The sequence below is a fragment of the Tachysurus fulvidraco genome, chromosome 21, assembly GCF_022655615.1.
Source record: "Tachysurus fulvidraco isolate hzauxx_2018 chromosome 21, HZAU_PFXX_2.0, whole genome shotgun sequence".
NCBI lineage: Eukaryota > Metazoa > Chordata > Actinopteri > Siluriformes > Bagridae > Tachysurus > Tachysurus fulvidraco.
The window spans coordinates 16,885,891-16,910,839 of NC_062538.1; the positions used below are offsets into that span (position 1 = coordinate 16,885,891).

General features: G+C 36.9%; 2 protein-coding genes across 8 annotated transcripts in view; one reads left to right on the top strand and one right to left on the bottom strand.

The window, feature by feature from the left end:
- Window positions 1-861, top strand: part of LOC113633958 (cingulin-like protein 1) — a 34,553-nt gene extending 33,692 nt beyond the window's left edge. For all 5 annotated transcript variants that reach the window (XM_027132657.2, XM_027132635.2, XM_027132642.2 and 2 more), the window contains one exon: window positions 243-861. In XM_027132657.2, coding sequence (XP_026988458.1) covers window positions 243-378 — 136 coding nt within the window. In that variant the 3' untranslated portion in view covers window positions 379-861. The remainder of the gene's footprint in view (window positions 1-242) is intronic.
- A 1,496-nt stretch (window positions 862-2,357) lies between these two features.
- rab27b (RAB27B, member RAS oncogene family) overlaps window positions 2,358-24,949 on the bottom strand; it is a 41,196-nt gene continuing 18,604 nt past the window's right edge. For 2 of the 3 annotated variants that reach the window (XM_027132767.2, XM_027132757.2), the window contains exons 2-6: window positions 14,411-14,582; window positions 10,034-10,119; window positions 9,373-9,476; window positions 8,892-9,015; window positions 2,358-5,416 (exon numbers count right to left, since the gene is read on the bottom strand). In XM_027132767.2, the coding sequence (XP_026988568.1) occupies window positions 5,227-5,416; window positions 8,892-9,015; window positions 9,373-9,476; window positions 10,034-10,119; window positions 14,411-14,582 (676 nt within the window). In that variant the 3' untranslated portion in view covers window positions 2,358-5,226. Of the gene's footprint in view, window positions 5,417-8,891; window positions 9,016-9,372; window positions 9,477-10,033; window positions 10,120-14,410; window positions 14,583-22,811; window positions 22,876-24,949 lie in introns of those variants that run through there. The other variant, XM_027132772.2, reaches the window with a different exon arrangement.

Genomic DNA, 24,949 nt, shown 5'->3' on the forward strand with positions numbered 1-24,949 from the left:
ATGTTCCCACAACGTCAGAACTATCACATATTCAAATCCTTCTGGAAGACATTTGTTTCCCATCAAGATGAAAACATCTCCACCTCCTAATTACAGCTAGTTTTACTCTCTTATTAAACAGTCTCTGCTTTTCTCTGCTTTAAACAGACATTTGTGTCTTATCCTAAAGGCCCAAGCTTTTTTTTTTTATAGGCAATAATACACTTAATTAACATATACTGTGTGTTCCTTTTTTTCTGAAGGAGAAAGGAGTCAGTCATGATGAGGCAAACTTTGGATAACTTAAAGCTGGACTTGTCTGATGATGACGAGGAGGAAGGAAAACAAGAAGTAAAGACATTTCAAGCCAGAAATGAGAAAGACAAGACTACACAATGAACGGAGATAGATGGTGAATGTAAATGATAAATATAAATACAGGCTGCAAAAATATTTACCGTACACAAAACTCCAGCAAAACAAATGTTTATCCTTTTTTTTTCTTTTTAAAGAAAAAGACATTTAATACACATTAACTTTAATACCTGGGATCTAACCAATCTTTGTACCTGGGGAAGGAAACTGTTTGTTGGTGGGTTATTTTTTTTAATAATCAACAGTGTTTTAAGTCTAGACAATAAGCTTAACTCTAAGTCTGCTAAATGTTTTGCAGGGGTTAAGAGGTGAATAAGTTCTCGCTACCAAACATATCACACAAGGTGATCTTCGTCATAGAGCACGGTGCATGTCGTGCACTGTTTATTTTTTAACTGTATAGAGGAAAGTCTTTAAACTATTTAATTGAATTGTTTTTCCTTTCTTTTTTTCTGTGTTCAAGGTGTACATGCTCTAAGAATAATGTAAATACATTTGTGAACATAACTCATTCGTTTTTCATTTTAGAATTAAACGTGTAAGGCTAGGATGTTAACGCTAGTGGTAAAAAAACAAAACAAATGACTAATTATGTTATGAAAGAACTTTATGAAAGAAAACCGGTTTTGTGCTGTAATTTAATGTGAACCGTTTAAATTGGAAATATTAGCAAATTTCTGATTTCTAAATCATGGTTAGCATGGAAGATTGTGGGGGGGGGAAACTAATATTTATATGAAAGCTAATATCGCTAACGGTCATTATAAGCTTAGCATTGTGCTGCTATGCAAATGAGATTTTGTTGGTTTGTCCCAAGTGGCTTTATTTAATACTCCGCATTAGCATTTCTGAGCGCCGTAAACCATTGTTTCTTTACTTGGACTAGTTTGACCAAACATTCTCATGTGCTTAACAACGAATCATGAACTGAATCGCAGTGTTATTTCATTAGACACTTGCTTCAGTTCAGTTTCATCTAAATCCTTTCTTTAAATTGAGCTCCTGTGCTCGAATATGCATGGAAATACTGTCTTGCCTAAAGCATTGTTATAGATGTGTGTGTGTATTTGTGCTAAATATTCAAATAAGATCGTATTATCCTGCTGAAAAAGCAGCTCAGACCAGCATGGATTCCTTGTTGCTCTGTGTTGTGTTTATAGGCTAGTGTTGTGCTGGTGCGGGTTTAGTTTAGCCAGAACAGGCTGATGCTAATATTAACACATGATTAGCATCACTAAATGGCTGAAGGCTGTCATTCACTCTTGTGAGAAATGTTCTCTAAACTGTCCCTTTAAAATGTACTAATAATATGCATTAATCTACATGCATGGAAATGGTCTTTTTCCTTGTGCATTAATATACGTTTATGGATTTACAACAAAGAGTTGCGTCTTTTACCTTGTAAATATAACAGCAGCGTCAGTCAGATTGTGGCCAATGGAATACTCAACCGACTGTATATTCAATATACATACAATAAAGTGAAACCATGAGTGATAAGTGTATTATACACTCTAGGCACTAGGCTGTGTGGCACTTCAGGCATGGAAAATATGTAGTGTACTTAAAACTTAAAAACCTCGACAGATCCCCAATAAGTCCCTAGACCAATATTTGTTTTGTGGGTCTTATTATTTTTTTTTTTTTAAGAAACGAACCATAGTCTCCCAAAATCCCAAAACAGGGGAAACTGTGTAGCAACACACAAAACATTTGCTAACAGTACAGGAATATGAGTTAATTACCAAATGTTCACTTACATTCAGCGGGTGAGAACATTATTACTAAGCCTGATTGGAAGGATCACTCACAATAAGTGAGCAAACTGGTTCCATTCATCACATACAGGTCATGTGCAGAATGCTATACTACACTGATGTTATACAGGATATAAAACTAAAAATCTCATGCAAACAGTTAAGCTTATATCTTACAGTAGGTTTATTGGTTTATACAATCAATAATTTATTCTCTCACACACACACACACACACACACAGGAGGTGTAAGTGCATTTCTTTATTCATAAGGAACATACAGAACACTCATAATTTAATGTTCTAAAAGTAAACAGTTGGTAAACCTGGTTTCCTTTTCACCCCATACCAATGTTATTCATTTGTCTAAGAACTGTGTACATACTGTAATAAAGGTCTGTGATCATTGGTCAGTAGAACTAGACAGGCACAATGAGAGTAAACTAATGTAAACTGTAAGTATTGGGTAGTGTTTTTTTGTTTGTTTGTTTGTTTTTTTGGGTTAATTTTGTTCTGCTCAAACGCTAATGAGATCATAAATAATTATCTTTTTGCATGCGTTTCTCATTCCGAGAGAATATTTTGCTCCAAACAGAATGGCACAAGCAAACATGATACAAACATGTTTCTTTTCCCTTCCAATTTATGAAAGCAAGACGACGCAAATTATGTCCGTTGCCATAAAGGCAACCTAGAGATGAATAAATGTATATTGAAAAAAGTTTTGGCACTGATGGTGGAAACACGCTAACATTACTACCATAGAATCATATATTTTTTGAAGCAGTGCTTATGCTGTTGCATTGCTTAAACTTGTGCTTTAAGTGATTTTAAGTTGATTTTGCAAAGCCAGTTAATTCAATTCTACGTAAATCTCTTTCACAACTTTTATAAGTGATTTGGAAAGTTACTGTATGTGTTAGGTGTTGGATGTAATAGAAATGTCTTCTATTGAACAACCTCAATTTATCACATGCATTTAGTTAAAAACACAATGTTCAGTGTTCACACTAGGGCTCTGTCCTAAACACTACAATTACTCTGTAAACCTCTATCAAGTGTACTTACTGGAGCTTAGTCACTTTTAGGAAATGTCCCAAACACAAGAAATGCATAGAATCCATTTGAACAAGACTTTTCATCGCCATTTATATGATGTATTTCTCAGTGCCTAATGGAACGCGAGCAGTTCCCATAATGCACAGTAAACACTGGGTAATTTTATCCCTTGGAATTAGCTGTGATCACTGATACTGTTTAACATGCCAGTCCTTGTGGAATGTAATAAATTGTATGTTAGCTATATTTTGTGTAACATCTAGGTCACTCAATGTACAGTAGCTACACTTGTGGCCCCAAACAGGCTTTAGGTTTAGCTCAGTGTGCTCAGTTTAGTTTAGTACTGAATACACTAAAACAGCCGAAAGTTCTAAACTTATGACATGCCCTTTTAAATTTTCCTCAGTGACTCTATTTAATAGCGTTTTAGTGTATTATAATGTGAAGCATTCATTCTGACAAGTTTCCTTCGTTATGATGTGGATAAGATTGGGAGTATAAGTATTGTGTGTCTAAAAGCTGAAAAGATATGTTGTGTACATTCAGGTTTAGGGGCTTTAAACACGGGAAATGTAATTATTTTATCTATAAGACGGATTTTTGTCTGCTGTAAAGTGGAACGAACAATTCTATTAAAAAAAACACAACTCTCGTGGTCCATATTGGAGCACTGACACGTGATAATGAATCTGCACATATTGTCAAAGGTAAGGTGTATTAAACTAATGAATACGATACAAAAAGTGTTTTTGGCACACAAACAGCATGCAAGAAGGCTATTACTGTATGTAGGCAGTCTGAGTTGTTGTTGTTGTTTTTTTTGTTTGTTTTTGAGCTACACATAATAGACAAAGTGGTTAGAATGATAAATGACACCATTAAACTAACACACACTGTCTAAAGCACTTTGGCATCATGGAGGCGAGATGATGTTAGAAAATAACTAAAGTTCGGAGGAAGGCGCACATCTGCAGCTTCAGCTCATACCCCAGACTCGCTGTGGAGGTATCTGCTGTGCCTTAAACTGAAAATAAGTGCATACATCCAGCTTTATCACAAGCACTGAACCTTAAATCAGCAATTCTAACAGCCAAAGAAAGTCATGCAGTCTTTTAGAACCAAGCCTAATCTGTTGCTTTTCCTCAACATATTTAGATGAATACTAAAAAGATGAGTCTCCATGACAACGCTACATCATCATGACATAATAATACCCAGCATCCTTTAAAGAAAATTGTGTTTTAGGGTTCGGGTCTGGTGAAAAACGGCTACGTGTTAACGATTCTCAATCTGTGTGGAAACAAAAACATATACGGTTTGTAGATTCTGATCTGTATCTAAATGCTGTAAATGTAAATGCTGTAAATGTAAATCTGTATATTTCAAATCTTTATAGATATTCAGTCTTAAATATTCTTCTTTAAATACCTCTGAATTCTTATATTAGTTCAAATGTATTATATCTAGAATAGCTCTGTTGTAGATAACAAACATATATAACAGATATTCTAATCAAACACAACAAGGAAAAGATGAGTACCTTGTTGACTAGAACAATTCCAGAAACATCTCAAAACGCATTGGAGATACAACACGCACAAAAATATACATATATCTCTTTAGTCATGAGCAATTAAAGGGCAGAAAGCATTCATATCAGGAAAGTGGACTGGAGACCAAAATCCTTACATTCTGTCATACGTACTGTAATTATATTCATGCTTTGATGCAAGTATTTAAAAACTGAGTATTAAAAAAAAATAACTCAGAACCTGTCATAAAAGAATTTGTAAAGAAATAAATACTGTTATAAAGAATCACTGTTTAAATGACCAATTATGAGGTGGAAAAAGGCTGAAAGCTTATTAACCAGATTTTTTTTTTCTTCTTCAAAATGCATTAGATGTACTACAAACAAAGAAAAAAAAAAGTTCAGATATTTTAAATGCATTTGCAAACAGATCCAGTGCTCTGCTTTCACAACCCCATGAGTACGTACAGGACTAATCTGTACCTCCACTGTAATCCGTCCACAGGGTGATGCAATAAGGCAATTTCTAACAGGAGCATTTTTTCTCGGGTGTTGGTTCAGCACTCAGTTTGCTGGTTCCTTCTGTGTGATGTCCGTCTGCTTTTTCTGGGTTTTCCACACTCTGCTCCATCCTCTTCATCACCAGGTCGAGCAGAGTGACCACGGCTTTATCCACTGCTGCTCCCGTCGCCGCACTCGTCTCAAAGTACGGGATGCTGGAGATGAGATAAGAACAACGAATGAAGTAGAATAGGATTGTAACAAGGCCTGGGATGTTTGGGGCTAAGTGCCTAAACTTTACAGGTTCAAATAATCTATGAAATAAAACTGAAGTACAAATCAAAATTATATCAAATATACTGTACAGCTTCGAATCGGGGACCGAACCCCAGAATCAGACGAACAACAAAATGTTTAACATTAATCCCAAGACTCTGTGCTTTCAAAACTATCCGTCTTAGAGACAAATCACAAGTAATGTCCACAAAGCCCCTATAGAGTCAAAGTTACAACTGCCCCTTTGCCCCTTCTTGTCTGCAGTGGCCTTTGTAATAATAATTAAACTATAAATAAAAGGCTTTGTTGTGCTGCAGACACTAAAGCCTGAATAGCAGTGTAGAACCTCAGTTAAGAGTCAGTTGCAATGATTTTACACTCTACATTTCATAGTGAAATCATGCAGCACAGCAGCCAGAGCTCGCCAAACAGAGCGTCTGTAGTTTGGACATGTACCGCGGATGTGATTAGCAATAAAAATGCTAATGCTATGCAAATTCGAACGTAGAATTTTAATTCACAGTCAGGGTGAGTTTAGTTTTTTTTTTGTTTTTTTTTCTCAACTTAAAATTCCATATGCATAATACTGTCTTTTATTATATATCCTTTCTGCAGGTAGTCTAACCTCCTTTAAAAACAAATAAAAGGACGTTCTTGAGTGAACTTAGTGAAAGCCTTTCCGTTCTATCACTAACTAACTATTTGAATAAGCGTATTACTTATATGTATATAATGATATTCTGGCTATCTACTGGAGCATTTTATTTTGTTCTGCCTGAGCTTTCCACAGACAGAATAGATCCTCAATGACCTATTATACATACTATATGTTTATGCTCCTACTTGTTAATCTGTTATTGGTTTGGATTAAACCCCTTCGATTAAACTGAACAATCGAATAACAAAGAACTCAGTAATACATCTGACTTTGATACTGGAGGGATTTTCCTCCACAGAAGATCTCGACCGACTCGCTCCATCACACTGACACTGAGAGCCATGACCCTAACACGGTATTGTTTTTAATCCTACTTGAATATTAGTTGTTCTTGTTTAAAAATCATTTGTCTCTTTATAATTTTGAGCAGCTGCTTCTGTGCATTGGCCAGTTTTGGTCTGACTTTCTACATACTGTACAGATCGTAGTCTACAAGGGTCCTGTGTTCTGCTTAATGTGGTTAGTTATGAGGTTCGCTCCTTGGGTTAGTTATTAAACTCAATGATAAATCAGGCCCATGAGGTGTTCTACAGCTTTACAATAACAAATCTACATGTGAATACTTAAGATACCATGAGTTTAAAACCTTTGTTCAAAGTTACAATGAAAAAGTGTCAAAGGTTGTATTTTTTGTATTTTTATATTTATTTATTTATTTATTTTATGCAAAAGATAAGGAAAGAAGTGCTAGAAAACACTACAACTAGCACTTCTTTCCTTATCTTTTGCATAAAAAAAAAAATACAACCTTTGACACTTTTTCATTGTAACTTTGAACAAAAGTTTTAAACTCATGGTATCTTAAGTATGTAACCTAGTGAACCAGCATTAATGTTAGAGATTTAAGCACTTATGTACGTCGCTCTGGATAAGGGCGTCTGCCAAATGCTGTAAATGTAAATGTAAATTCTGGTGTTGCAGTGATTCTGTCTTCTACTGCAATCCGGAGCTCAATCCTGAACTTGGCAAGCACCTTCACTAAAGTGCTGCACGCCAGCCTTGTGCCCAAGATTCCTGGCATAGACTCCAGACTCACAGTGTCCCTGATCAGGATAAAACAGTTGTTGACATGAACAAATGAATGATTATAAATTCTTCCTAAAGCGATATATATAAAAAAGCAGCAAAGAAACTGATTTTCACAGACAGCCTTATGTCTCTTTTTTACTAAACAAAATTGCATAGCGCCTCAATCGTGACAGTCATTACACGGTGCGAGCCGTGAAGGTTTGCTGCATAATCACAAAGGAGATATATTACATGTCAGATTATAATAGAACTGCAGTGGACTGTAGAACACTAAAGTTAAAAAAGTAACGAAAGACAGACTATTAAACGACTAATTACAGACAATTACAGCCGTGGTGAAAATCACAGGTTAATTACAGTGTGGTGTTAATAATTGTGCATTTTTAACAGCTTCTGCAGCTGGAGATTGTTAGATTCACTTCCACAACGTGTGTGAAACTTTAAAACAGAATTTAGCATTAGATCATGAATCTGCTGCTCTGCCTGATCGGATGATCTTCTGCATGAAATACTTTTAATACTTTTTAATAAAACTGTACTCAGCTACTCCGAGTGATATCTCTACTAAAATCCACCACTTACCCCCTAGACCCAATCCTAGTGATCCTTCTCTAATCTGTGTTTTTAATATATTCAGCATGTTCTTTAGAAACAGGTAAGAGGTCTGGGGAACTGCTGCTGTCAGACTGTTATTAAAGAAAAGGAACTTGGATCCGTTAAACAATGAGCAGTCCAGCTACAGTAATATCTTTCCAACTAGAAAATGAGTGCTGATGAGATTTAATGATCACAAACCCGGTGATGATGAGAACAAGGCTTCTGATCTTGTACTGTCAGATCTTTCAGCTGCTTGAAAAGTGTTTTGGACTGTCATGGGTTTTAATCTAATTTATTGGGTGTGAATTTCTTTCTAATACTTGGTGATAGAAAGACAGCACTATTTACTCTAAACACCCTTTTGAGTGTTTTAACAAAAGAGTATTCGTTAATAAGTCTATCATTATTCCCTACTGAGCTCACGTTTCTTCTTCGGTCCTGATCTTTCTGACAGCTTTAGACGATTGATCATTTTAAAACTACAATATTGGTGTGAATATTGTCTAAGTGTATTTATTTGGTTCTATGCCTGGCCTGTGTGAGATGTTCATCAAGCCCACAGTAACATCTTACTTCCTCACAGTAATCATTTATCAGATGATAGTCTTAATTTATTAGATTGCAGTATTATTCATTCATTCATTAATTTTCTACCGCTTATCCGAACTACCTCGGGTCACGGGGAGCCTGTGCCTATCTCAGGTGTCATCGGGCATCAAGGCAGGATACACCCTGGACGGAGTGCCAACCCATCGCAGGGCACACACACACTCTCATTCACTCACACACACACACTACGGATAGTTTTTCCAGAGATGCCAATCAACCTACCATGCATGTCTTTGGACTGGGGGAGGAAACCGGAGTACCCGGAGGAAACCCCCGAGGCACGGGGAGAACATGCAAACTCCGCACACACAAGGCGGAGGCAGGAATCGATCCCCCAACCCTGGAGGTGTGAGGCGAACGTGCTAACCACTAAGCCACCCTGCCCCCTTGCAGTATTATATTTATATTCATTTGATGGTGATGACTTTTACATTTTTACAGACTGTATCTCTTACACTTACCCGTATTTATCTGCCAGTTCTTTAGCTTGCTTCTCCTGAACTTCTCTTTGATCCGGCAGGTCTGCTTTGTTTCCGATGAGAACGATGTCTGGATTTTCACAGTAGGCGTTTGCCTGTAGCTGACCTTCACGTTCATATCATTTATCAACAAGCATGTTCAAATGAACATTTACAGAGATTAGTTTTTTTATGACAAACTTGGGAAAATGTAAATCCACTGGAAGTCAATTCTCTTCAGTATTATTCATATATCTTAAATTTTACTTGTAGACTGACGGCTTTTCAGATACAATATTGTAATTAAATAAAATGATGTCACAACTCTACATTATATATATATATACATATATATATATATATATATATATATATATATATATATATATATATATATATATATATATATATGTATATGCCAAACACTGCCAGGCTCAAATCAGCTTTTCTACAGCTAGAACTATTTTTTAGGATTATTACTCACTCATCCAGTTACGGACGTTCAGGAAACTTTGCTGGCTCGTCAGGTCGAACATGAGCAGGAATCCCATCGCGTCTCTGAAGAAAGCTGTCGTCAAGCTTCTAAACCTGTTATGAAGATGATAATAATAATCGATATTAAATCTAATTAATCAACATGGTTTAAGCTCAAAGGTGCTTTGAAGTCCTCAGCACTAAACTATTGCTAATTAACTAAAACTTTATACTCAATCCTTATAAAGACTTGTGTTTTCTGAGCACATCAATTTGCCAGCAATTCTATTTTTTAAATAAATAAATAAAAAGCACGTCTTAGTCAGAGACTACAGTGTCTCCGAAAATATTTAGATCGAGTACAAAACCATTTTATCCACCTGTTTTTACCATTTTAATACTGGACAACAAAATATTTAGTATTCTAAAGTTCTAGTATAAACTATGTATTAACTGTTATTTACATAGGATCCTTTAAGGTAAAAAAAAAACGACAACTACGAATAGTCAAATCACTGAAATCTGGCATTTCATATCACAAGTCACGTCAAGTCAAGGTTTTATTGTTATTCCTCTAGCGTAGAAACACTGAAATAAATTGTACTTCCAGGGACATTTAAAATCTTTCAAATCTGAAACGCTTTAAGTATTTTGTTATTATCAAGTCAAACCTCTCCTGTCCTGCTGTGTCCCAGAGCTGCAGATGAACTTTAAATGTCTTTCCTGTAGTTCCATTAGGGCCGTTAGCACTGTACACCTGCATCACACACACACACACACACACACACGCACACACACACACACACACACACACACACAGATATCTAAATAACAATATCAAAAAGTGAATTATAGTGAATTATAAATTATTAGCATGTAAATATATACTGTATTACATGATTACATCATGTTTTTGACCCATGTAACAAATGAATTTCAATCCAATCAGTGTTTACACTGTTACACCATATAAGTGCAGGTGTGTGTGTGTGTGTGTGTGTGTGTGTGTGTGTGTGTGTGTGTGTGTGTGTGTTGTGTGTGACTCATTATCATCTACACGCTATTCTTGTTGTCTGTTTTGTGTGTGTGTGTGTGTGTGTGTGTGTGTGTGTGTGTGTGTGTGTGTGTGTGTGATGCATTCACTTTCTTCATTGACATTTACATATCCAGTGGCACATGACACACCACAAAAATAAGGTGATTAGTGGATTTGTACTCTCGTTATCAACACACACACACACACACGCACACACACACACACACATAAGTAGACAACAGCAATATAGTTAACAATGCACTTACACTCTATTCCCAACACACTGAATTAAGTATATTAATCATTATTTACACACCAGGAGTCCGAAACACACCCTACATCCTGTACATGACTCATTTAATCACTCTCTTTCTCTCCTTCCACAAGTATCTCTGTGTGGCACTTACTTGTTTGTCCTCCCTCTTTTCTTTACACCTTTCATATTTTATGACCCAAAAAGTCAACATTCCATAGACTATAGATTTGGCAAGGACCTACAGTCACAGATCAATTTAAATGTCTCTGTCAGGCACTGATGTTGTGAGAAAGCCTGTGCTACAGTCAGTGTTCCACATCATCCTCAATGTGTTCATTGGGGTTAAGGTGAAGACTCAAGATCTTCCATACAATCCTTTCAAAGCATATACGGTAAAAAAATGATACAACTGTGTCTTTAGAAGTTGTGTGTTTGTGGCCACTGTTTGGGCAAGAACCAGATATAGACACGATGGTCAAGTGTCCATATACTTTTGGCCATGTAATGTAAAAAAGGTTAGAAGTATTTTGGCCAAAGAAACCTTATAGATTTCAGATTGTATCATACAAGTTTCAATCTGACCCCAAACACAGGCTGATTCATTTATTCCTCAACATCTAGGGGAAAACAAATGACCGGAGAGAGAAAAATAGCAACAATATTCATGAGAATGATGACAAGTCACAGCCAGCACACTGTGTTTTTATTACAGAGTGATAGTTTTGTTATAGAGTGATATTTCTATATTTTAATGAATAGCCTACGATTACATCCTCTCTGCTGTCCTTTTCTCCAATTCTCCAGTCTGCTGTAGATCCTTTACAATCTGTATACTTATTTGTACCGGTATGCATAATTAATCTTCTGATTTCTTGCCTCTTATTAAATCCGTTTTTAGGCATGCGCACTATTCCTAGCTTTTGTTACTCTGGCAAAGCCCTGGCTGAGAGCATGGATGTAAGAGAAGTGCCAGGACAAATGCTGGAGATGTAGAAACACAATGCCTGGTTTCACAGCTCACTTTTTCCTCCTTTCATTTTACACAATTATCTGGGATTGCTTCAATGGACAATTTAAGGCGTTCTCGTGCTTCGCGCCGGGCTTTCGTATACTGAACACAGATCATATCCATCAGGCAAAATTATGAGCAATTCTTGCTACTGTTTAAGAACATTCTGCAGATGTGCAAGAAGAAGGTAAAGAATTGCTCTGCATCACTCAGGGCAAAAAAAAAAAGTCTTAGGGCAGAAAAGGAATTAAGTTGCACTGATTACTGCATTTGGAAGGAGGTCAGGCAGCTGGCATGCTGAGAGGAGTCATTTAAAATGCATTAGTGTGAAGGGCTATCTAACTAAGTCCTGAAATTGGGATGTGCCTCTGCATGGTGGCACCATGAATACCATTGCTATCTCACACCTCCACACTTCCTGGTTCAGTCCTGAGCTCTGGTTCCTGTCTGTGCGAGTTTATGTGCATGTTCATCCCAAGTCCGTGATTGGCTAAGCACCCCCATTCAGCCACATTGGCTTTGAATCATCACCAGGGGAAAGAGGTTATGGAAAGCGAGTGAGTAACCCTGGAGTTATCAGTCACCTGACTACACTGACCGAGAACACTGTACATTCATTTAGGAATGAACCCAAAATTCTAGTCTGATGCCATCATGATGGAAGAATACTTACGTACATAAGGTCTATGACAAAGAGAAGAGAAAGATGGAGGCTTGTTTCCTCTAAACAGCATTCTATAATATTAATGCCATTAATGTTTTGCCACCAGAAAAGGTTCACACTGTATTAAATCTGCATTGCACAGTAATGTTTAAATAAAATCTCTCTAGCATGAAATTAGCATGTTTAATCTCCTAAAAATGTCAGTGTTCATCGGACAAAGAGATATATAAATATTTTATTATAGACTCTGTGGGAAAAAAAAAGTGCACTCAACCATAAAGGCCTCCCAAATGACCGAACCTATATCAGGATGTCTGCTTTTATTGTTGAGGTGGTTAAAATACTCCACTGTTCTGTATGAAATAGCATTAACATTATAAGGGATGAACAAATGATACCATGTGGGCTTGTCAATGACCAACTCTGTCTTTCAGGTTTTTGTGGATAAATTCTTTGAGGAAACGTTGGTGAAGTTTATCTACACACACCACCACATCTCCATGTACTCCCTCTCCATATCTAGACACATTTAATCAAACCACAGTTCATTCTTGAGTTACATCACCACTCAGAAGGAAAGGATGATGGATAAGGAGTGTGAAAGTCATGTGGTCCAGGGCTATACATGACACTACTGCAAATAACTGCTAAACAAATAAAGCTGACAGAACACATTCAACATATTTTCCGCAGGCTGATATCATCAGTTAGATGGAGTCGTAGATCCTTTTTTGAAATGAAATCTTCTCACTGCTAAGAGACTGGACCCCTCACCATGCGTACTGTCTCCATGTCCTTACATCATGGTTACTGACAGTTGTAATTTTTTTTTTCATGACAGTTTAATCTAGAAGCTGGTAGAAACACAACAGTGAAAATATCATTGCCTGTTTCACATCAATTGGTTAAATATGTTTCTCTATTTATTACAAACATGGCCTTAAGTTCTACGGTGTTGAAAGAATTGTTCATATTTAATATCAGTTATCACGTTCTCTTTCAGTACATTTTGTTTTTAGAATATGGAACTCAAATATCTCCCTGGATACAAATTTCAGGAGTAGTTTGCAGTTTTAAACAGGTTTCTAAACCTTCTACTGTGGGGATGTGGTAGCCCAGTGGTTAAGGTGTTGGACTACTGAATGGAAGGTCATGAGTTTGAATCCCAGGTACACCAAGGTTCCCCTGCTGGGCCCCAGAGCAAGGCCCTTAATCTGTGATTGCTCAGTTGTATAAATTGAAGTAAAACTGTAAGTCACTCAGGATAAAGGTGTCTGCAAAATGCAGTAAAGGTAAACGGGTAAGGAACTGCACGTGTCGCTGTGCATTACAGACTCTCAGAGGCCACGTTCACACTGCAAGTCTTAATGCTCAATTCGGATATTTTGCTCAGATCTGATTTTTTTTGTATGGCTGTTCACATTAACTTTTAAAATGTGGCCTATATCATATACCAGTGTGAACAGTTTGCTGTTTCGAACTGACCCACATGCACAAACGAACGATAACAATGACGTCGTTGCGCTAAAGTTGGCGAGGTTATGGAGGAAGTAAGCATTTTCGCTTTTCTTTCTAAATGTTTGTTTAATGGCAGCACAGAGACGCAGTGTTTTTGAAAATTTTCGGATGTCGAGGGCAACTTTTGATTATTTGATCCATTTTGTAGGCGTAGTCATGTTTGTGTGCGTACTCGTCGGCGCATAACTGGTACGAATGTCGATGTAGATTGACGTAAAAGTCGCATCAAATCCGCCTTGGTTGTTCACACTGCGGCCACATTGGAAAAAATCAGATTTGGGTCTGAACACATATGGAAGTCTGACCTGGTCACTTGACCCCCAAAAAAAATCAGATTTGGGCTACTTTTACCTGCAGTGTGAACGGGGCTAGAGACTATTCACCTCAGCACTTTTCTTAAGGGAGAAACTACTGATAGAAAAATACAGTACAAATACAAACATACAGTAAATACTTGCTTGGTATCAATTAAATGAACCCGTTAGTTTGCTTAATGATTCTTCTTGATGTGATAATGACATAGGATTCACAACAAAATGGAATTATGGAAGAGGAAGAGACTCACCACCCTCTTTTCCCTGAAGTCAATGCCCACGGTAGTGATGAATTTGGGGTTGAATTTGTTGTCAGTATAGCGGTATAGGAAGGTTGTTTTTCCCACTCCTGAGTCACCGAGAGCCAGGAGTTTAATCAAATAATCATATTCCCCATCAGTCATAGTGCTGACCGTGCTTAACCTATCAACAGAATGATACACACAAATAAAACAAATAAAACGATTGAAATACATGCTTCAGATTATTTTTTGACATCGTGAACAAATTTGAAGTCATATGACATGACCGAGAACACAGGAATGTATGCAATGCCTGTATATTGCTTGTCAGAGTGAAAATGAATGCTGTTGTTTAGCATGTTTCATTTTGTGATTTTTGATTCGTTTCCATCGGTGAAGCATGAACCATGATCTGATGCATATCTCAGCAGGATAAATTATTGATTCGTACTGTAAGAGCTTTTGAGTACAATCCAAACGTGTCACTTTTCAGCTATAAATGTGTCAGCCGAATTATCTGGGAATCTCTAGTTATGACATATTTACAGAGGATGTTAACCCCTTTTACTGAAGATGACCTGCTTTGTATTTATAAGTCTGAAGTCCAGCTATAGCTGTTCAGCTAACCAGTAATAAAAATATTTAATAATAACTGAAAATCTCAGCACAGCATGGCAGTGTCTGTACTGTTTGCACATAATGAAAGAGTGATTAATATTGAACTTATGCAAAAGCTGGCATCCGTATTAAGCTCTCCAAAAGCACAGCAGACAGATCTCATGATTTAAATACACAAACACGACAGTCTTTCTAGTTCTATTTCCCCAACCTCATTTCTGATTCATACATAATGATTCATTCATCATGATTCATGCGATGCCACTATTTCAGCTCACCAACCCATCACCTTAATCTCATGGAAGAATCATTCAGCTCAATTCATTTCACATCATAAACACTAGCAAGATGTAAAGCAAGTTATATAAAGCTTATAAATATGAATGTGTGTATAAATGAGATGTTTGTGTGCTATCTAAATAAAACTGTAGGTCTGAGTATGAAGGAGAGAAACTCTGTTGATTGCATCATCTATATTCTGCATAGAATATTCTACTAACATAAAGCCAACAAAAGAAACTGGAACCCAGAATGATGGACAATAAGGATATTGGCATTTACTCAAACATCACGGATATATAATTTTTATAGTGACGTGACATACGGCTAAGTACAGTGAGCCATACTCAGAATTCGTTCTCTGCGTTTAACCCATCCAAAGTGCACACACACAGCAGTGAACACACACACACACTGTGAACACACACCCGGAGCAGTGGGCAGCCATTTATGCTGCGGCGCCCGGGGAGCAGTTGAGGGGGTCGGTGCCTTGCTCAAGGGCACCTCGGTCATGGTATTGCCGCCCCGAGACTCGAATCCACAACCTTAGGGTTAGGAGTCAAACTCTCTAACCATTAGGCCACGATTTCCCCACCTTTAGAACTGCATTTGTTATATAACTAAAAATATTGTATACTCTTTGACATGGTGAAGCTTTGTGTAAGAATCCGCTAGCGTTTACAAAAGGGGTCACCGTTGTCAGTGCTTTAGAAAAGTCAAAATTACAGTAAATCTGTTCGCTTTCAAGATTATTCAGTTTTTCCTATAACCATCCTGACCCTAGAAATGTCACAGGACATGGATTATGACAACAAACTGATTCTCCTCAAGCACAGAGTTCATGAGAAAGGCAAAGTATGAGAGCAGAAAAAAGCGAGAAAAAAGCTTCATTGCCCATATTTAGCAAGAAACACAGAATGCCCTGTTTATCATGTTTAGTCACAAGTTGTTCATGTTTTCTGCATGTGTGTTGTTTAGAGGAGACGGCACATGATTCGGAGCACGAGATGTCGGACGACTGAAGGGAAACACTACAGGATATGCTTTACGTGTTTATCTAACAAACAGCTCATTATAAGATTTTCACATTTTTTAGCTGAACATAACATATCTACAGAAAACTGGCTGGGGAGTAAATAACTAAGAAAAACTAAGCGAGTTTTTCCTAACTGCCTTTTGTGGTTTTAAAACAGATAACCAACATTAAAACAATCATTGTAAACACATGTAATTCTGGGTTCTTGTAAATATGCAACTGTGAATAGTAGTTTTATTGCTTTAGTGCTAGCAGTCCAGAACAGAAAGGCACTAACACAAATTGCAGACAAGATAATATTTCAACAGTAACCTAAAAATCATCAAGAGCTACTTCAATATATTTCTAGAATCATAAGATTGAGTGTATAACATAAAAATGATGCATATATTCATATTCTACACTCATCGTTCTTCTTTTAGCATGAATTTTCACGGTAAACATCAGTTGGAAAAGTTACTTACTACCAAATAGACTTTACATATTGAGTCCATTGAGTCTGTTTCCTCTCAAGGTTTCTTCCTTTACCGTCTAAGGGAGTTTTTCCTTGCCACTGCTGCCTGAGTCACCTCAGACTTGCTCATTGGGGATAAATACATATACATTGTGAACTAAATCTATCTAATATTAATCTTGAATTTTGTATTCTATTAATGTTTATATTAACCTTTATATTAACCTTTTGTTCTATGTTTACGTTCTGTAAAGCTGCTTTGAGACAACGTCGAATTTGAATTGAATTGAACATAATGTTTTATAATTAAACCAGGAAAGATTTAGATGTCTGTTAGAAATTGGAGTTATTAGAGAGAACAGCTGTTGGGGAAAAGAAAGCTCTTGACTCTCATACAGAAGGACACTTTCTCATTAATGTTATTAGTTTTATTGGTTTGCTGGATTATGATTACGAGCCTATGTACAGGTAAGAGGCTGAAAACTGCCTTTTGTTAGCAATCTCTCTATCAAAGAATGGAAAATCTGCATGACGATGAATTTTGCCTTACATACAGTGGTGCACAGATAGATGACACTGGCAATATGACAGTTTATATGTTGTAAATGCTGTGTCATTCATCGGTTTGCGACTTTGATCAAGGTCTCTGCATGCTTGCATATACAGTAATCCCTCCACTTCGCAGTTCAAGTTTCACGGTTCAAGTTTCGCGGCCTCAGTGCATCGCTGATTTTTCAAAAATATTCATTGAAAAATAAAAATAAAAACGGTTTCCCAGGATGCCAGACAAAGAGAGAAACTCTCTTAGAGGCTTTGTATATACCCACAGGCACTCAGACAAGGCACATGATTGGTTCCCGGTGCGAGATCTGAGCTGATTGGCTTAGCATCATCGCATCCTCTCCCAGCTTCTTCCCTTGTTGTATCTCGCCACTCTCGTTCACGCTATCAACTGTGTCTCGCGTATTGTGTTCGAAATTAACTTTTCGTTAAGCCCTTACGATGCCTCCTAAGCGCCGTGCCCCTGTGAAAGATTCCTCTAGTGAGCCCAAGAGGAAGAGGAAGATGATGACCATCAGTGAAAAGGTCAAACTTAGGGCCAATCCTACTTCGCGGATTTTCACCTATCGCGAGGGGTTCCGGTCCCCATTAACCGCGATAAACGAGGGAACACTGTACACACAAGGTGGTATCCAGGTCATCCTTATCAACCTATTTTCCAAGGTTCAATAGCTACTTGTGTATATAGCTTTTGAATCTTAAATGTGAACTGGGGAAAAATGTATTCAAATTCTTCAAAATGTCCAGGCCTCAGAAACAAGAAGTTAAATATTGCAAAGTCATGACAGCGAGACACCAATGTAATTGTACCAGTGTTCCAATGTAATAAAACAACCTCACTAAAACTCTTGGAAATCACTTGAATAAATGAGTCCATGAATGTTGTGTTTGAACAAATGAGCAGTCTGAAGAATTCTTGTATATATATTTGTGCACATATTCAGAAATGTATATGCAAGCTACTGCAAGGATAATAGATCAACATAACAGCATACTGACATCAGCAATTAAAACATTACCTATCTATAATCCACATAAACCTACATACAATACATTAAATATCAGGGTTTTACAAAATATAACGAATTGTTGAACCAACCGAACTTTTTGTAACTACCAGCTGAATCTGCAATAACACGTAAGGTGTTAGCTGGCATCGGTTTGGTGCTGGGGCTACAAGTGAGAAGCAAGCTCAGTAGTAATCAGTCTGGTGAGGAATGTAGATCGAGTCTAATCTCAAATATTAAGCAATGCCATATATTGATATTTTTGGGTGAAACAATTAAGAGTGTATGGAACTGACCCAAGGCATTTAGCTGTTTTTTTTTTTTAAAGCCTTTACAATGTCCTTGATCTACAGATTAAGGCAACAGATGCTGAGAAATATCACATCAATATACGTCAATATAGATGTCAAGCCCTATAACCTTTCTGTTTCTGAAATACTGTGGCATTCTTCCTCCTCACACTCACTCGCAAGCACACACACACAGTTGGGTCTCTGGCTTTCTCTACAGGTGCCAAGCAGACATCTGTAGTAGGGAAGGCAGAGGAGGAGGAGAAAGGTTAACAACGCTGTGAGCAATCGATGTTACACAGGAACCAAGCAGTGAAAGGAAACAAAAGCTTAAAGAAATAATTTAACTCCACAATAGCTAATGATTACATCACCAACACACAAATAAACAATGGATGCACAGCATCTGTATTAGATTTGGCAGTAAGTTACACAATACACTGCGCATGGTCTAGTTGAGCATCAGGTTTGTAAAGATTAGGTCAATTACAGTCATACTAATGTTAAGTGGCTAACAGAGAGAGCGAGAGCGGAATATATATATATATATATATATATATATATATATATATATATATATATAGAGAGAGAGAGAGAGAGAGAGAAATAGAAATAAATATAAATAAATAGATTATTTTGTTAGTTATTAAATAGATGATCATGCAGATTTTAAAATGCTACTGATTCAGAAAGATTGTCAATATCAGTACCTGTGCTCTGTTAACTAGATAAGCTACAGACAGTGAGCTCAGGGTTTCGGAAACATGCAAGGTGTTCATTTATGTAGCTTTAATGTGTAAGCTTACACACTTCACCGATCCTACCCAGTTCTGAGAACACTCTTTACCCACATTGTCAGACATTTTAAATTCTGCATACCCCAGCAGTTATTGTTTAACATTATAGTTAATTCAGGGGGGGGGGGATTTATTTATGTAGCTTAATGTTTATGGTTCCCTGACGAAGGTAAGACACCCTTGACCAGTACCCCCAATTTGACCACTCTTGACCACTTCCACACTTCCACTCTTGACACTTTTGACCAATTTCACCATCTTCTTTAGATGCTCTTGACCAATCTGGCCCATGTTTGGCAATGCTACAACACCCTTGATCAGTCCCACCCACATTGTCAGTCACTCTTACCTAATTCTGCCAGCAGTTAATTCTGTTTGTAGACAATATTGTATGTTTTTGCACATCTGCCTGATTCATGTTGACAATGAGTTGCTACTGCTGGGAAATTTACAATGTAGTATATAAAAGGCTTACTGGAATTTTACAGCTAAAAGTTTTGTATATGTAAAGTGACTTTTAATTTCACTGGAGTTCACTGGATGCCACTGGAAATGTGCTACCGCTAACCCGGGTACTATGAGGTTTAACATCCCATATCATCCCATATCTGATGTCTCACAGATTTCCAATCCAAATGTAGAAAGCATACATTTATAGAGCACATAAAGAGTTTTTGGTGAGTTTTAAGTTATGGATCTATCACCTTGTATTACATGCATTCATACCACACACACACACACACACACACACACACACACACACACACACACACACACACACACACACGTATCCATAACACAACCGCTGACCTTAAAGGGTAACTCAATAACCCAGACAGCAGACTGAGGGATCCTTTGGCATTTAAAGATTAAATGGTTAACAGTAGGAGAAGTGACATAAATTGCTTCTGAGAAGACCAAATAATTACATCTTTTAATTTAGCATTAATAGGATGCAAAGTCTAATTGTATTTAAATTCATTACGTTAGTTTGAATCTAATTGCACCAACAGGATTTAACCGCATGCCTTAGCTACAGGGGAAGCGATTTCAGATGACTGTGTTTTGTTTTTGTTTTTTTTTAACTCAGCCTGACATTTGTTTAATACAATACAAGAGTGACATATATACAAATCAGGAGTGTTTGCAGTTCAAGACAATCACATTATGGCCTTTGCCAGTCTTTGCTAGACAACAACAACATTATATGTTAAGGTTGGATTCAGTGTATCTATCATGTCTGAAGGTAAGATCTTGTTCTTTTTAGACATGGATATTGTAATCAACTATGCATCGATAAAAACTTGTGTTATTGTTGAATATCTCGATATTGAATATTCACAATATTGGGTTGCAATTATATTTTTGAATTATATGTTTGAAATTGTTAGAAATCTATAGCTGAGACTCATAAATTTGTTTATAAATGCAATTTAAGTGAATCTTATTTTAAGTTATTTTAATTTAAGTGAAAATTATTTCCTTTCCTTGTTTTCGATTTTGATCAACAATCTTAGCTATAAACGTTGACTAGCTGCTTATGCAAGTAACTTATAACTTTTAAACAAAAATTATATCCCAAAAACTTGCATCAAAATGTTTAAATGTTTGCCTGTCCCTACTTCGAACTTCATCTTGTAAATCGTAAAACACAAACAAAGAATTGTAAGCCTCCAGTTACTCACCATCTTATTAGTCTCTGACAAAGCTGTAAATATATTACAGAGTAAACATCTGGCCATCTGGCCTTAATGCCTCAATTAGCTCAATTAGCTTTAAATAGAACTATTCATAGATCTTAAGAAATCCTCAGAGTATATTAGTGTAAAAGCTTCCATCAATAAGACAGATCCATGGCAAGCATCTATTAAGTGTTTGTACTTTCCTTGAGCAAATCACTCTTCTAAAAAGTGTTTAAGGAGCTGTATAAATATATGAAAAATGTGATGTGATATGCAACAGGGAAATGGAGTTAGTGCAGAAAATAAGGAAACATCTAAACACAACAGATCAACTGCAGTAGCACAATTTTTTTTTCCAGGAACGTTTTTCTTTTTCTTTTTTTTCAAATTCTAAATGTTTGCAGTCTGAAAATAAGTATTTTAATTGATACTTTTCCAGACTTTAAAGTCCTGCGGAGAAATAGGTTTATTGGAAGGCCAAAGAGGAGTTATATGGATGTAATTAATGAGGATATGAAGCTAGTGGGTAAGCTAGCAAGTGTTGAGGATGCAGAAGTTAGGGATAGGTGGAGAGAGATGATTCGCTGTGGCGACCCCTGAAGGGAAAAGCTGAAAGAAGAAGAAGAGGATGTACACAAGTAAAAAAAAATTGGACAGAAATTGAACTAAACATTTTAGTCAAGTATTGACTCAGTTTTCAGTCAAAGGAAAAATCATGACCTCAATTCCCTTCCTATGAATAATTATATCATTTACAAGTGAATTAATAGATTAAACTATATCAATGTTCTAATTACTGTACTGCAAAATACTGGAATATTTGAATAATTGGTTCATTTTGTTTTAGGACAAAGTTTAAGCAGTTAAATGGGTCAATCATAAAGCACACACATACACACACACACACACACACACACACACACACACACACACACACACACACACACACACACACACACACACACACACACACACACACACACAGAGAGAGAGAGAGACAGACACACACACACTCTCCTTTCTGTCTGGCTAGAAGGATGGAAACCCATGAGCAATTTGCTGCTGTGTCACATGCTTTCTTCAGTTTACAACAATAGAGAGATAGAAAGTGATTATAGTGAATCATTTTGCCTCCGTCTTGCTTCACATTTATGTACAGAATACGGTTTCAATTTCCTCATCAACATTTACTATAGCTTACTATAACCATAGGTTATTGTACTAACTGTATTTTACATGCTCAACAATATTCATGTATAATGTGTCTGTGTGATTTCAAAGGCTTTTTTCAAAGGCTTTGTTTTTCAATATCGGTCCATATTTCTTAACAATCAATCAAAATTTCATATAGCATCATGAATAATATCCATCATTACTGTATATGCAACCAAACCTTTATATAACCACACATAAAAAAAACTACATGTAAAAAACATTTCTCTACATTTGAAGCTTAAAAATTTTCCCCAGAGGGAAAGGAGTTATAAAGTCAAACAATTAACATATTGCAGAAAATGGGCGTGATCACATTCCCCTGTCTGGACGCAAAAGATTAATATGTACTTGTTCACTTTTACAACACAATCTCTACGCAAAAAGCTTACAAGCTCTAAAGACGCAATCGACATTTCATCCGTCTTGACATTCATCGCAATTTGTAAAATATGTCAAATGTCAAAAACTTACCCGTCTGTTTTCTTCTGTTTGACTGTCAGTGGCTGAAAAAGCAGCTGAAAGAGTGCACAAGCAGCTAAACGGAAAAAGAACACACCCCTGCTCAGGACAGGCCCACTAAGGTCCCTCTTTGTGTGTGTGTGTGTGTGTGTGTGTGTGTGTGTGTGTGTGTGTGTGTGTGTGTGTGTGTGTGTGTGTGTGTGTGTGTGTGTGTGTGTCACATACATAGTAACTGCGATTTAACCTCATTGGTAGCACTTTGTTCTTTCTGACATTTTCAAAGAAACCTGAAGCAACCCCCAGGCAATTGCCTCTTTTGCACACGCACGCACGCACACACACACACACACACACACACACATACACACACACACACACACACACACACACATACATGAAAAAAAGCCTGTGATTCCTCATGAATATATTTTCTTCATTTCGTTTTACTAATTTTTATGAAATTTAAATATTCTATTTCTATTTTTCGGTTCTAAAATCTGATTGGCTAAAGCTGCATTCAAAAATACTTCTGAATTCTGTTTTCCTGAACAGTTTTAAACCAATAAAGCCGTTACACTACAGCAATTGTTCTGTCCATGGAATGCCTTAGTGTTTGCCTGTTTTACTGCTTAGCACACAAAGCTTACTGTTAACAGACTACATTGCATGGCAGAAGAATTGTTTATTGCAAATATCATTCATTCATTCATTCATTCATTCATTCATTTTCTACCGCTTATCCGAACTACTCGGGTCACGGGGAGCCTGTGCCTATCTCAGGCGTCATTGGACATCAAGGCAGGATACACCCTGGACGCAGTGCCAACCCATCGCAGGGCACACACACACACTCTCATTCACTCACACACTATGGACAATTTTCCAGAGATGCCAATCAACCTACCATGTATGTCTTTGGACCAGGGGAGGAAACCAGAGTACCCGGAGGAAACCCCCGAGGCACGGGGAGAACATGCAAACTCCACACACACAAGGCGGAGGCGGGAATCGAACCCCCAACCCTGGAGGTGTGAGGCGAACGTGCTAACCACTAAGCCACCGTGCCCCCCGGCGGAAGAATTGTTTATTGCAAATATTAATTATAAATTAAATCACTTTTTAGACACTGGATTTTATAATTTTTCTCACACATGGTTTTAGGCACGAATTCCTTTAATACTTTCTGCTGATCAAATCATTGTAATACATGACCTCAAGTGGATTTTTGAGCATTTAATCATTCCACATTTTCATTCAAAATATAAGCCATAGTGCCAATTATTGGACTTTAGCAAAGACACTTTCCCTCATGGTTTATTATTCTTTGTTAAGTGATGGTTTAATTGTCTGATTTGATTTAATGAATAAATTAGCCACAGCTGAGTTGTTTATTCATTCATTCATTCATTCATATTTAGTCCCACCTTATCCTTGTCGGGGTTGCAGTGGATTCACGCATAGGGAAAAAAAATCGGCTTTATTTATTTGTTATGCTTCCTGATTTGCTTTAAATTAAGGTTTGACAACTGGGGGAACCACAGTCTGGTTACTGACCCAGCGAAATACTCAGAGGAATCATACACTTGAAATAATATTGTAGCATACATGAAGAAGGTATGAAACTACTTTTATAAACATCAACCATTTTGGCTGCTGTAGCAGATCTTATAATGGCAGTCGCATGCATCTGTATATCTTATACACTTTTCACAAGCTTTCACAGATTTGTTTTACTTTACCATCTAGCTAACAGACAACATGGTTTATTAAAAAATAATTAAATGCTAGTGCAAGAAAAAAATATCCTCAAATCAAGTCTTATTCCTACTCCTATTAAGTTTTTTCACTAAAATGTAACGGTTGTTGTTATTCATTCATGTTGTTTACTTATTCTGACTTTATAAGCATGAATATTCAGCATTTTAATTAGCTGGACCTTAACTCATTTCAGTTATAAAATATCCCTACTCTCGATGATGAACCTATGTTGACGTATATATTCTAGTGTCAGTGTGTTAGCTTAGCTATTTCCAAATCTTTCTCTGACACACCCCGGTTTGTGTAACCACGAACAAATACAACAATGCCTTTACTAAATACAGCTCGGCCAGTCTGATTTGTTACATCCCGGAATAATAAATAGTTTTTGG